This window comes from Salvelinus sp. IW2-2015, unplaced genomic scaffold, assembly GCF_002910315.2.
Source record: "Salvelinus sp. IW2-2015 unplaced genomic scaffold, ASM291031v2 Un_scaffold2849, whole genome shotgun sequence".
NCBI lineage: Eukaryota > Metazoa > Chordata > Actinopteri > Salmoniformes > Salmonidae > Salvelinus > Salvelinus sp. IW2-2015.
Window position 1 is genome coordinate 95690 of NW_019944149.1, and position 14158 is coordinate 109847.

General features: G+C 46.9%; 1 protein-coding gene, 2 long non-coding RNA genes and 1 pseudogene across 3 annotated transcripts; 2 read left to right on the top strand and 2 right to left on the bottom strand.

Annotated features, from left to right (window-relative positions):
* Nucleotides 1-398: 398 nt before the first annotated feature.
* On the bottom strand, nucleotides 399-2522 carry LOC112074859 (tapasin-related protein). Its single transcript, XM_024141943.2, has 5 exons — nucleotides 2080-2522; nucleotides 1686-1898; nucleotides 1285-1560; nucleotides 883-1083; nucleotides 399-618 (listed from the first exon to the last, which is right to left on the bottom strand). The coding sequence occupies exons 1-5, from the start codon at nucleotides 2123-2125 to the stop codon at nucleotides 437-439; spliced, it is 918 nt and encodes a 305-aa protein (XP_023997711.2). The 5' UTR covers nucleotides 2126-2522; the 3' UTR covers nucleotides 399-436.
* Nucleotides 2523-6529: 4007 nt separating this feature from the next.
* LOC112074861 (complement C1r subcomponent-like) lies at nucleotides 6530-9398 on the bottom strand (annotated as a pseudogene).
* Nucleotides 9399-11904: 2506 nt separating this feature from the next.
* Nucleotides 11905-12703, top strand: LOC139025558 (uncharacterized). Its single transcript, XR_011477156.1, has 3 exons — nucleotides 11905-12002; nucleotides 12086-12151; nucleotides 12670-12703. It is a non-coding gene; the product is annotated as an uncharacterized lncRNA (long non-coding RNA).
* Nucleotides 12704-12942: 239 nt separating this feature from the next.
* On the top strand, nucleotides 12943-14135 carry LOC139025557 (uncharacterized). The gene is made up of 4 exons (XR_011477155.1): nucleotides 12943-12970; nucleotides 13442-13525; nucleotides 13753-13783; nucleotides 14109-14135. It is a non-coding gene; the product is annotated as an uncharacterized lncRNA (long non-coding RNA).
* Nucleotides 14136-14158: the final 23 nt, after the last annotated feature.

Sequence of the window (14158 nt, forward strand, 5' to 3'; positions counted from 1 at the left end):
GTTTAGGAGAAATAGTCCTTAAAAATTCCTAATAACTACAACTAAAAACTTCTTAATGGGAATATTAAAAGAAACCACCAGCTTTCATATGTTCTCATGTTCTGAACAGTGAGACATTAAACGTTAGCTTTTTTACATGGCACATATTGCACTTTTACTTTCTTCTCCAACACTGTGTTTTTGCATTATTTAAACCAAATTGAACATGTTTCATTATTTATTTGAGACTAAATAGATTTTATTTATGTATTATATTAAGTTAAAATAAAAGTGTTCATTCAGTATTGTTATTATTACAAATATATATATATAAAAATCTGCAGATTTAATCGGTATCAGCTTTTTTTGGTCCTCCATTAATCAGTATCGGTTTCGGCGTTGAAAAATCATAATCGGTTTACCTGTAATGTAAAGAGACAATCAATCACAAGTGTTCTTAGAGGGACTCACGTGTGACGTGTAGCTGTATGACCTGCTGGGCCTGGTACAGTCCAGTGCTGACGGTGCAGATGTAGGTCCCCTCGTCAGATACCTTCAGTCTGGCCAGAGTCAGAGACGCATTACCCTGCCCCACCAGCAGGGCGGCATCCACGCTCGAACCCTCCCTCTCCACGTGTACTGGAGGAGCAAAAAACAATGCGAAACAGAGTATGATGAGGTGAAAATGAGGTCCAATTKTCATAGTAATCATTCAGTAAACCTCTGGGTTCCTAGCTATGACAGCAGTAAGATGTGTATTTTCCGTCTCTGGGTGGATAATAAAGTTGGAATGTTGACCATGGAGGTCCTAATGCACTTTATGTTGTGATGGTAAGTAGACCTAACTCATCCAACACTTATAGCACCATCATAACTACTTAAATAATGCCTTTATTCTCTCACCTGCTGGCCCCTCCTCTGCCTCCATCTGCCCCGCCCTAATCTCCAGCACTTTCCTCCCACTTCCTCTGTGCTGCAGCCGCCACTCAAGCCCCAGCTCCCGCCCTGGGGGTGGGGCCTGCTGCCTGAAGCCACAGTCCAGGAGGGCCACACCCCCTAGAGGAGTGGAGTGGGACTCCGAGCGAGAGAACACCAGGAACACCACTGGGGAAGACAAGGGAGAGAGAAAGAAGGGTTTATGGTGAAAGAAGCAAGTGAAAAGTAGAGAAAGTGCAAAATACTAGAGAAAAAAAGAGGGGTGATAAGAGAAGATGCGGGTGAGAGAATATACATCATTACAATATGGCACGTCTACTCTACAACAGGCGTACTACCATAAGCATTATAATAACCTCCTTGTCTCACCCTCAGTCAGCAAAGTTCCTGATTGGCTGAGGGGGAGTTCCAGTTTGCTCTGCATGAGAGCTGGACGATCTGATTGGTCCAGTGGCAGTGTCTGCAGGATAAATGTGAGGCTGAGCCCACCCCCCTCTATCTGCAAGGAGCCAATGAAATAGGCTGGTTCTGTGGAGCCCTCCTTGGCATTACGAGGGAAGTAGCGGCTGATCTCACATGTCACTTCCTGTTCGTTACAGTCAGCGTGGAGCAGCAGGTCTGCCTCTGGGATCTCAGGAGACTCAACTGTCAGAAAGCAGAGAGGGGTGGAGGGAGAGTGCAGGAGAGGGATGGTGTGAGGGAGAGAGAATGGGTAGATAATTCCATCAGGTAACTCTGCTGTACAAAAGAGAACCTGATAATGAACCAACCTTTAGCCTCCAAGATGATGTTATCAGGATCGGGGACAGCAGGYGGGTTGAAGGGGGTCAGAGTATCAGGTGAAAGATCAGGGGTCACGGCCAGGTTTCTGAGGACAAGCGTTGCTGGGGTGCGGCTGAAGAGAGCCCCACCTCCCATTTCCCCCATCCCACTACCCTCCTCCACCAGAGAACAGGACAGCACCACGTCTGCTCCTCCCTGGCCTAAGAGAGAGGGAGAGAATGGGAGGGGGAGCATGAGGAGTGAGAGACCGGGACAGGATCGAGAGAGAGGGACGGGAAGAGGTCATAAGGAGCAGGAATGTGAGCATAGGTGACTAATGTCCATAATATACAGTCATTTCAAGTTTAGAAAATGTCAGGAGTGAAGAAAAACAATTCTTACCAGAAACGCTTGTAATCAAATATCCAAAAAGCAGCATTTCAAGCATCTTTCCAGTAGTTTTTTATTCAACAGTAATTACTGACCTTTCATAAATATACAGAATAGACCCCTAATTTCACAATTTAATTAATGACCACGCTCGAAACCAAAGTCGAAGATATTAGAATACAATTTAGAGACAGTTAAAATGTTAGGCTGTTATACAGTGAAGTTACTTTCACTTTTGTTTGGAGGTAAATCAAATAAATAAAGTAAAAAATGGTTAATTAAATGTTCACGTAGAACGTCATTAGTTTGACATAATAAGAATGATCAGACCTATTGATTTATCAAACACCGATGAATAGATGCCATGTTTCCAGCGTGTGTTTTTCCTATTGCGTTCTAAGTTGTTTTCAGCGTTCGAAGCAGGTGCGTCATTGCAGAATTTAGAGAAGCTTTGCTGAATGAAAGTGAAAGAGAGTTGTCTATTTTTCAGCATATCCTCCAATCACACAGCAATAACCTCATCCCTCATTGGTGGCTAAGATAAAATGTGTGTCCATAACAGAGCATGTGAGCGTAGTTCGCCAAGCCAAWAGATGGCGCTGCTGTTATTTGTATCTGAGTGTTATACTATATAGTACGAGTGAGCCAAGTTAGGCATTACTTACTATGCACTGAATGGAGCTGTATGCATGCTACACAATGATGTTGAAGTAAATACATTCTAATCAACATTACCTTGCTCTTGTATAGAACAAACAAAATACAAAACACGGCGCACATGTCCTTTCCAACTATCTGCTAAAAACCGCAACGTGCTCACAGGGGGYAAAAAACTGCTCCTCCAAATTCGCTCCAGTCATTAAAATACAATTTTTAACCAACACCCATCGATTTATTTTGTGACTACCTGGACCTACCATTTGGTTTTGAAGTATTGAAATCAAACTATATGTATTTGAACGAAAATTATTTGAATAAACATGAAAAGGTGATTGCAAGAAGTACACGTCATTTCAAATAGGCTCCATGTCAGATTAAACAGCATATAAACACTCTAAAACAGGTCAGGAGCCAGACAGAGAATTTAAGAAGGAACGAAAATGAATTATTTAGGCTATGTTATTTTAAATATTTGTACAGAGGGTTCTACATGGAACCAAAAGCATTCTACCTAGAACCAGAAAGGAATTTTACCTATAACCAAAAATGGTTCTCCTATGGGGAACAGCCAAAGAACCCTTTGGGAACTCCTTTGGGAATCTTTTTCTAAATGTGTGTGGGGTAACTATGGGCCCTGGTCAAAAGTAGTGCACTACATAGGGAATAGGGTGCCATTTTAGACATAGGCACTCTTTGCATAAGTTAATTAAGCCAATTTACTCCATACACACACCAGACTCAGTTCAAATGGTATTTGAAATCATTAAATACTTAGCTGGGCTTGATTGAGCTTCCCTGGTGCAATGGAACAATGAAATAGTCCCAAACGTGCACATCCCGCTTTATACACTAAAGGCTGGCTCAAGCATACGCACAAAGTATTTAAAATATTAAACTACTATTTGAACCAAGTCTGACACACAGTCTCCTAGCATCAGTCAGTGTGTTAAGTAGGCTACATTAGCTCCAAGGAGCGATGAGACATGATGGTTGCTGTAGACAGATGGCCAGAATTAAGGAAGTTACACATAATTTAGACAGACAGCCATCTCTCTCTCTCTTCTCTCTCTCTCTCTCTCTCCTCTCTCTCTCTTCTCTCCCTCTCTCTTCTCTCTCTCTCTTCTCTCTCTCTCTCTCTCTCTCTCTCTCTCTCTCTCTCTCTCTCTCTCTGTGCAAATAGGCGGTGATTTTTGTAGGTATTTTTCTTAAAACTGATTGTTGGTTAATAAGGGCTTGTAAGTAGCATTTCACTGTTGCATTCGGCGCATGTGACAAATAAAATTGTATTATTTGACTTAGAATTAAATACAAATTAAATAAAAAATGACTTATTAGTGCCTTTGAGTTCATTTTTAGAAACACGAGTTTGGCCAGTCTGTGGCTTCTGTCTCATGCGATGGTGCCTGGAGAGCAGGCACAGGCAGAGAATATCCTCTCCATACTTGCAGAGCCACTGGGGATGCTAAACACCCTTTTGGCCACTCTTGCCAGACTGGGCAGAGATGCGGAGTTGTTTGAAATGTTTTCTATAGGTAGGCCTAAAGGTTTTTAGGCAAAATATGCCAGGCCTATTGGGCAAAAATCAATTATGGCCTATTGTATTGATAAAAGAACAAAAATTTACGAAAACGTTTAAGATATCCGATTTTTTGTTTATAAATACTTTGATACAATGACACACTTAGTTATCTACCCACCTTGTTCCTGTCTTTTAGCATGCACACGTAGTAAGTACACCATCATGCTTTTGGGATATGTGTCTTTTCAGATTCCACAATGATTCTTTAGTTGTGGACATTAGATCACCACACTCCCTCACTTCTTTGTTGTGGACATGACATCTCCACACTCCTCTCTTCTTTGTTGTGGACATGACACTCCACACTCCTCTCTTCTTTGTTGTGGACATGACATCACCACACTCTCTCTTCTTTGTTGTGGACATGACATCTCCACACTCCCTCTCGTCTTTGTTGTGGACATGACACCACCACACTCCTCTCTTCTTTGTTGTGGACATGACAATCACCACACTCCCTCTCTTCTTTGTTGTGGACATACATCTCCACATCCCTCTCTTCTTTGTGTGACATGACATCACCACACTCCCTCTCTTCTTTTGTTGTGGACATGACATCACCACACTCCCTCTCTTCTTTGTTGTGGACATGACATCTCCACACTCCCTCTCTTCTTTGTTGTGGACATGACATCACCACACTCCCTCTCTTCTTTGTTGTGGACATGACATCTCCACACTCCCTCTCTCTTTTTTGTGGACATGACATCACACACTCCCTCTCTTCTTTGTTGTGGACATGACATCTCCACACTCCCTCTCTTCTTTGTTGTGGGACATGACATCACCAATCTCCCCTCTCTCTTTGTTGTGGACATGAACATCACCATACTCCCTCTCGTTTTGTTGTGACATACATACCACACTCCTCTCTCTTTGTTGTGGACATGACACTCACCACACTCCCTCTCTTCTTTGTTGTGGACATTACATCACCACACTCCCTCTCTTCTTAGTTGTGGACATTACATCACCACACTCCCTCTCTCGTCTTTGTTGTGGACATTACATCACCACACTCCCTCTCTTCTTAGTTGTGGACATTACATCACCACACTCCCTCTCGTCTTTGTTGTGGGAATTACATCACCACACTCCCTCTCTTCTAGTTGTGGACATTACATCACCACACTCCCTCTCGTCTTTGTGTGGACATTACATCACCACACTCCCTCTCGTCTTTGTTGTGGACATTACATCACCACACTCCCTCTCGTCTTTGTTGTGGACATTACATCACCCAACTCCTCTGTTCTTTGTTGTGACATTACATCACCACACTCCCTCTCGTCTTGTTTGGACATTACATCACCACACTCCCTCTCTTGCTCTTGGTCCTCATCTTTGTCACCTTGATTTAGCACCTGTGTGTTTTATCAGTTTCTTTATGAAAATATTTAGACAATAGCTGAAGCAAGTGGCTGTAGGTAGCAGACACAAGTAGACTACAAATGCATGCTGGGCCGAGCATGCCCTGAGCTGGTGAAGTGAACGCTACTTGGAGCGAAATTGGAGTGGGGCGAGATGGCACGCTCTAGCTTTTGGGAATCTCGCTCCATGCTCCAGTCAAATTGGGCACGCTCCGCTCCAGTTCTGCTCCACTCACATACTCTGGTACATAATGTCACACCCTGACTTTAGTTATATTTGTTTTCTTTATTTTTTGGTTTTGGTCAGGGTGTGACAAGGGTGGTTTGTTTAGTTTTTGTATTTGTCTAGGGGTTTTTGTCTTGTCTAGGGGTTTTGTCTATCTATGGGGATTTGGTATGGTCTAGGGGATTGTAGGTTTATGGTGGCCTGAATTGGTTCCAATCAGAGACAGCTGTTTTCCGTTGTCTCTGATTGGGGAGCCTATTTAGGTGCCATTTTCCATGTTGGTTTTGTGGGTAGTTGTTTTGTGTTGTAGCACCTTACAGGACTGTTTCGATTTTCGTTTATTCCGTTTGTTAATTAGTGTATAGTTTTTTCAATAAGCATGACACTTTACCACGCTGCGTTTTGGTCGATCCTTCCTGTTCATCAGACGAAGAAGATCGTTACACATAAGCCACAAAATAGTCAACCCAAGTCGAAGCTCTTTTCTTCGTTCTACCTTTCTTCTCACACACAAACACACATACAGGCACGCATACACATACACTCATACAAATGCACATGAGAAAAGCAGAGATGAAACTTTTGGGCTTTATTTGGATTCATAAATCATGACTTGAATTGAAAATACTTTTGTATTTCTGTTCTCTTTCCCTCGTTATCTCGCCTATATATTTTACTTATTGTCCTCCATGGTTTTGTTGATCCAGCTAATGTATTTAGCCACACGGGTGTACACTCCATATCTACCAGTCTGCCCACAACCACACCCCAACTGACAATACCTGCAGCCCAAAACCGTTTAGTACTACTATCCCTAAGGACATACGCCCCTCCAGCGTCCCCCATACAGGAGTCCTTGCCCCCCTCAGGTACTCCGGCCCAGAACATGTTGTCTGTCAGAACAGGGATCGTCTCTGTTGGCATTGCTGCTTTTGCTTTGTTGACAGAGTCTTGGCACGCATCCCCGTCCATTACTGGTAGGCGTATGTACCTGAGATCGTTGCAATGATATCATCTTCTTTGATGCCAAAGCCTGACACCATACTGATAAGGGATAGAGGTCAGGAAAGAGGTCAAGGAGTTACTCAGAAAACTATTGCCTTACATTCATTAGCTTACCAAAGAACATTGATGAACTGTGGACTGCTAAGGACTAGTTGTGCAGTTAGGTTACTTTGGATTTTACAATTTAATTCAACGATGCCAAAAAGAAGTCATGAGAATTGTAGGTTGCACTCCTGGCTACTTCCATGATAAGAATGAACACATTATGAAATGTGGGTCTATCTATCCTTCAAATGCACTTCCTCTTTGTGTTCTTTATTGATGTCTTTAATAATATAAATGTTCATATTGATGTTCAGCTTTCTCAATTTTAATAAAGAACTGGATAAGTCTGGCTCTCACCCAATCTGGCCTCTTTTGTATGCAGCGTTCTCTGGTGGCAGACAACAATGGCATGATGGCAGCGTGGAATGTGAGTGGTTGTTGGAGTTTTAGTCCAGGCCGATGTCATGATTGTAGTTTGCATTGTCTGGGTTTTTGTATTCAGGGTGGGGGTGGAGAGAGGCGACACCAAGAGGAGTGAGCTTTGCTAGTTTTTCTGCATCATTGTCTCCCAKAWAAACCTTGAAAACKAAACATAATTCAACTTCAGAATAGATCTTCAACTTCTTCAAATCTGACATCACTGAAGGACTTCTYCAGACGTAATTTGAACGTTAGCCTGTGGTGGCTTTACCAAAGTACTGAAGACTTCTCTTTGCCTGTTGTTACTCCAGATATTTAAGTGGACTATACCTTTAAAACATAAGCAGGAAATACTTTTGTTCTCCAGTGTCCAATGAATTGATGGGTGTGTCACAATCTACCTACCRGAAGTTTCTCKTTTAGCACAAGTTTMCCCTGWTGCACCAGGWTATGAGCTGCAGTCATGATCCAGRGGTCCCCGATCACCATGGCCCCTCCTCTGCCTCCGTCCACACTGAGCATCACCTGCCAGGGGATGGTTTTGTCTGGGGCTTTGTCTCCCCCCATGATCCTCTGAAAGCCTGAGATGGACACTGTGGGCTGACCACAGACTGGGGGTGGGGGGTAAAGTAGTGACGAGGGTKACACAAATAGATACAGGARGGTATTTGAGGGATATGGTAAAGAAAATGGTACTTAAGGAGTTACCTGGGATACATGAGGGAATGACAGGGGTGTCAAGGTTGTCTCTCCATGTTCTATCTGCTGCACAAGTGTAGCTCACTGAAGGATGTCAAATTAAATAAAAATATGTTATTGTTTTGTGAGCAAATGTGTGTGACTGATGAAGGATAGTTAACATCTCACCAGTTGCTCCTCCAAGGAGTGAGTAGAAAGGTTCATTGCAGTGGTACTGAATGACGGAGAGATGCTGGTTCTGAGAGCCAGATATGAACCTTACCCCTCCATTCAACAATGCTTCAGGTTCCCCACAATCAATTACTGCACAGGAGAGCGAGAGAGAGACAGAGAAACCAAAATACATCTGTGTTTAATATGGAACTTGACTCATGGGAATGTATTAGGTTGTGATCATAGAAATAGAATCCATTTCTATGGTTGTGACTCACTGTGGCACTCAGGGAGGGAAAGGTGCCACTGTCCATTCTTTTGACACATGGAGGCATAGCTCTTGATCTCTCTGCCATCCTGAGAGAGAGAGAGACAGAGAGAGAAAGAGAGAGAGAGACAGAGACAGAGAGAGAGACAGAGACAGAGACAGAGACAGAGACAGAGACAGAGACAGAGAGAGAGAGAGAGAGAGAGAGAGAGAGAAGCGATACACTGATAGTTTAGTTGCTCTTCACAGGGGATATTTCCAGGAAAAGAGCCCTTGTAGAAAATGAAAGACTGTGAATATAAACAAGAGAAAGAGAAAGAAGGAAGTATGAGGTAGGAGAGAATGATAAGAGGCAGGGTAAAAGGGGATTGTTTAATCTCACCATCATTAGTTTGTAGCCAGGGTCACAGCTAACTTGGATGTAGTCTCTGTAATAGTACTGGGGAAAGTTTGGGGTGACTCTTCCATTGGTGATAGAACTGGGTGAAGCACACTGCACCCCTATGAACAACAACACACATATCAGGATTTCAGACCAGGGCTTTTTTAGGTAGGCTTCAACTTTGACCTGTATTCTCTGCTTTACTTCCAGGAGGTTTTACCTTCTCACCTTTTTTGCCCTTCACCAGTTTGCATCTGCTCTTCCCTTCATACTCTCCCTTGCTCTGTCTTTCTCCCTCTCCTCTTTCATTATTTCCCTCTACCTCTGTTTTCCCTCTCTATGCATTTCCCCCTCCCTCTCTCACTCTGAGTAGTGTAGTGCAGGCTCCAGCCCTGGCTCAGACCAGCCCAGTCAGTGTGGTAGTCTAGCTGGACAGTGTAAGAGTTAGTGGSCATTAGTCCAGGAATCTTCCCTCCACACAGCTTCTGGGGTTCCTTGTCGGGGATGGACACCTGGGCGAGARAGAGGAGAGATCAAACACTGTAAACAAACACAAAGCATGCTGTCCTGAACACACACACACACATATGCATGAACACACACATTCAATACTTCATTCATGTACTCTGTTCAGTGGTGAGGACATTTAACACATGTAACTAGTGGTCAGGGAATTATACAGTGTTACCTGTAGCCAGTGGTCAGGGCATTATACAGTGTTACCTGTAGCCAGTGGTCAGGGCATTATACAGTGTTACCTGTAGCCAGTGGTCAGGGCATTGAACAGTGTTACCTGTAGCCAGTGGTCAGGGCATTGTACAGTGTTACCTGTAGCCAGTGGTCAGGGCAGTGTACAGTGTGACCTGTAGCCAGTGGTCAGGGCATTGTACAGTGTTACCTGTAGCCAGTGGTCAGGGCATTATTGTACAGTGTTACCTGTAGTCCAGTGGTCCGGATTTGTTACAAGTGTTACCTGTGCCAGTGGCCAGGGATTATTACAGTGTTACTGTAGCAGTGGTCAGGGCATTATACATGTTACTGTAGCCAGTGGTCAGGGATTATTAGTGTTACCTGTAACCAGTGGTCAGGGCACATTGTACAGTGTTACCTTGTTACCAGTGGTCAGGGCAGTGTACAGTGTTACTGTAGGCAAGTGGTTCCGCGGCAATTATACAGTGTGGACCTGTAGCCAGTGGTCAGGGCAGTGTCAGTGGTTACCGTAGCAGTGGTTAGGGCATTGGTAAGTGTTACTGAACCCTGTCAGGGCTTGTTACAGTGGTGACCTGTGCAGTGGACAGGGCAGTGTACAGTGTTACCCGTAGCCAGTGGTTGGCATTGTAGCAGTTGTGACCTGTAGCAGTGGTCAGGGCAGTGTAAGTGTTGCCTGTAGCCGCTGGTCAGGGCAGTTGTACAGTGTGAACCTGTAGCCAGTGGTCGGGCATTATAAGTGTGACCTGTAGCCAGTGGTTCAGGGCAGTGTACAGTGTTGCTGTAGCAGTGGGTCAGGGCAGTGTCGTGTACCGTAGCCATGGTCAGGGCAGTGTACCAGGTGGTTCCTTTAACCAGTGGTCAGGGCAGTGTACAGTGTTGCTGTAGCCAGTGGTAGGGCATGTACAGTGTTACATGTAAGAGTGGTCAGGGCATTTTTTTGTAAAACAGTGTTACATGTAACCAGTGGGTCAGGGCAGTGTCAGTGTTCTGTAACGAGTGGTCAGGGCATTGTAGCATGTGTTACATTTTAACCAGTGGTCAGGGCATGTACAGTGTTGCCCTGTAGCCAGTGGTCAGGGGCAGTGTACAGTGTTACTGTACGAGTGGTCAGGGCAATTGTACGTGTCTACCTGTAACCAGTGTTCAGGGCATTGTACCGTGTGACTGTAAGCAGTGGTAGGGCATTATATAGTGTTACTGTACCAGTGGTCAGGGCAGTGTACAGTGTTACTGTAACAGTGGGTAGGGCAGCCTGGGTCATTCTGGGTGCTATGTGCTCTATGTGGAGTGTAGTGAGTTTGGGTTGGACGATTGAACGCCAGGCTCACAGAGATGGTATGACAGGCTAAGGCCGGTGGGGTGATGGGTTCAGGGGTACCCTGGGCTGGACAGAGTCCCCTGGTTCATCAAATATACCTACCATCAGGACCTGGCAGGGAGAGAGAGATGTCACAAGATGAATTAAGAATACAGCACACACACACACAGACGACTACACACAACGTACCACACACAGATGGATGATGAGAGTAGGTTGTTACTCACAGACACGGTGTGGTGCTGGTCAGGGCGGTAGTCGTAGCCATGGCGACAGGAGCACATGTAGGAGCAGGGTGTTGTGGCAGAGCTGGAGCAGAGTGACAGAACCATCCTCAGGGTATGGAGCTGAAAACACTCATCTATGTCTGGAGCAGGGTGGAGAAAGAGTAGGAGAAGAGAGATGTAGGGGATGGATTGGAAGGTGGGGGATGGGAGAGAGGATGGTTAGAAGGAGGTGGAGGATGGCGAGAGGATGAGAAGAAGTGGAGGGATGGGAGGAGGAGGGAGGATGGAGAAGAGAGGATGAGAGACGGTGGAGGGATGAGGAGAGGAGAGAGAGGGTGGAGATGAGAGGAGGATGGAGAAGAGAGGTGGAGGTGTGGAGAAGGAGAGATGGGAGAAGAGAGGTGAGGTGGAAGAGGGATGGAGAAGAGAGATGGAGGAGAGGAGGATGGAGAAGGAGAAGAGAGTGGGGAGGGATGGTGGAGAGGATGGGAGAGAGCGGGATGGTTGAGAAGGAGAGAAGTGGAGGGATGGAGAGAGGGATGAGGGGAGAGAGAGGGAGGATGGAGAGGAATGGAGAAGAGTGAGATGGAAGAGATTGAATAGAGGTGGGGGATGGAGAGAGGAAGATGGAGAAGAAGATGGAGAGAGGGATGGAGAGGAGATGGAGATAGAGAGGTGGAGAGGATGGAGAGGGGATGGAGAGAGATGGACGAGAAGGGGATGGAAGAGAGATGGAGGGAGTGAGAATGGAGAAGGGTGGAGAGGATGGAGAGGGTGGAGAAAGAGAGGTGGAGGGATGGAGAGAGGGATGGAGAAAAGCGGTGGAGGGATGGAGAGAGGGATGGAGGGATGGGGAGGGGATGGGAAGAGTAGTGGAGAAGGAGGGGGGGTGGAGAAGAGAGGTGGAGGGATGGAGAAGAGGGAATGGAGAAGAGAGATGGAGAAGGATGGAGAGAGATGGAGGGATGGAGAGGGGATGGAGAAGAGAGGTTGGAGGGATGGCGAGAGGGATGGAGAAGAGGTGAGGATGGAGAAGGATGGAGAAGAAGAGATGGAGGGTGGAGAGAGGGATGGAGAGACGGATGGAGAGAGGGATGGGGAGAAGAAGGTGGGTGGATGGCAAGAGGGATTGAGAAGACCGAGGTGGAGGGATGGAGAGAGGAATGGAGAGAGCGAGGTGGAGGGATGGAGAGGGGATGGAGAAGAGGGGAAGAGGTGGAGGAGGATGGAGAAGAGGGGATGAGAGAGATGAGAAGAGAGTGGAGGGATGGGAGAGAGGGATGAGAGAAGAGAGGTGGAGGAGAGGGGATCGAGAGAAGGTGAGAGAGGGAGGTGGAGAGGATGGGTGGGACAGGAGAGGAAGAGCTGAGTGGAGAAGGATGGAGGCGCTGGGAGAGGATGGCAGAGAAGGTGAGGATGGCGAGAGGATTGGAAGGAGTGGAGATGGAGATGGAAAGAGAGGTAGGGGATGGAGAGGATGGAGGAGGGTGGAGGGATGGGAAGAAAGATGGAGGGATTGGAGAGAGGGATGGAAGAGAGAGGTGGAGGGATGGAGAGAGGGATGGAGAAGAGATGGAGGGGATGAGGGAGGATGGAGAAGAGAGGTTGAGGGATGGAGCAGACGGGATGGAGAAGGAGATGGAGGGCTGGAGAAGAGGGATGGAGAAGAGGAGGAGGAATGGAGAAAGTGGAGGGATGGGATGAGGGATGAAAGAGGTGGAGGGATGGAGAGAGGAATGGAGGATGGAGGAAGGAGAGTGGAGGGAGAGAGAGGTGGATGGGGGTGGAGACAGGGATGGAAGAAGAGAGTTGGGAGGGATGGAGAGAGGGATGGAGAACGGTGAAGAAGGTGGAGGGATGGAGAGAGAGAGACTGGAGGATAAGAGGATGGAGAAGCAGGGGATGGATGAAAGAGGGGTGGATAGGAGAGGTGGGGATGGAGAAGAGTGGAGGGATGCGGAGAGGATGGAGAGAGAGGTGGAGGGAATGGAGAGAGGGATGGCGGATGGCAGATGAGGGATGGAGAGACGGATGGAGAAGGGATGGAGAGAAGGGTGAGGGATGGAAGAGAGGATGCGAAGAGAGAGGAGGGATGGAAGGAGGATGGAGGGTGAGAGAGGATGGAGAAGAGAGGTGAGAGGATGGGACGAGAGGGATGAGAAGAGAGAAGTGGAGGGATGGAGAGAGGGATAAGAGTGAAGGAGTGAGAAGAGAGGTGGAGGGGATGAGGAGGGATGAGGGAGTGGAGGAGACGGGATGGAGCGTGGAGGGATGGAGAGAGGGATGGAGAAGCAGTGGGGAGGAGAGGGAGAGAGTGGAGGGATGGAGAGAGGGATGGAGAAGAGAGTGGAGGGATGAAGAGAGGGATGGAGAAGAGAGGTGGAGGGATGGAGAAGTGGAGGAGATGGAGGGAATGAGAGGATGGAGAAGAGAGGTGAGATGGAGGGATGGAGAAGGAGAGAGTGGAGAGAGGGATGGAAGAGAGGGAGGGATGAGAGATGGAGGAGAGGTGGGATTGGGGAGGATGAAACGGTGAAAGGCATGAGAGAAGATGGGGATGGAGGGATTGAGAAGATAGAGAGAGGAGATGGAGAGAGAGAGGTGCAGACCGAGGATGGAAAGAGGGATGGAGAAGAGAGGTGGGGGAGAAGAAGTAAAGATGAGAGGAGGGAGGATGGAGAAGGGGGGATGGAGAAGGGATGGGAAGATGAGGGATGGAGAGAGCCGCCCGACTGGCAGAAGAGAAGGTGGAGGGATGAGGAGGAGGGAAATCGGAGGATGATGAGGTGGGGGATGGAGACAGGGTGGACGAAGAGAGAGTGGCAGGGTGGAGAGAGGATGGGACTGCGGGGGATGAGAGAGGGTGGAGAGAAGGGGGATGGAGAAGAGGGGCGAGAGGTGAGGAGGAGGGAATTCGAGAAGAAGAGGTCGGAGGGATGAGGAGCGGGATTGGACGAGAGAGGATGGAGGGACTGGAGACAGGGATGGAGAAGAGAGATGGAGGGTGGAGAGAGGGATGGAGAGACGG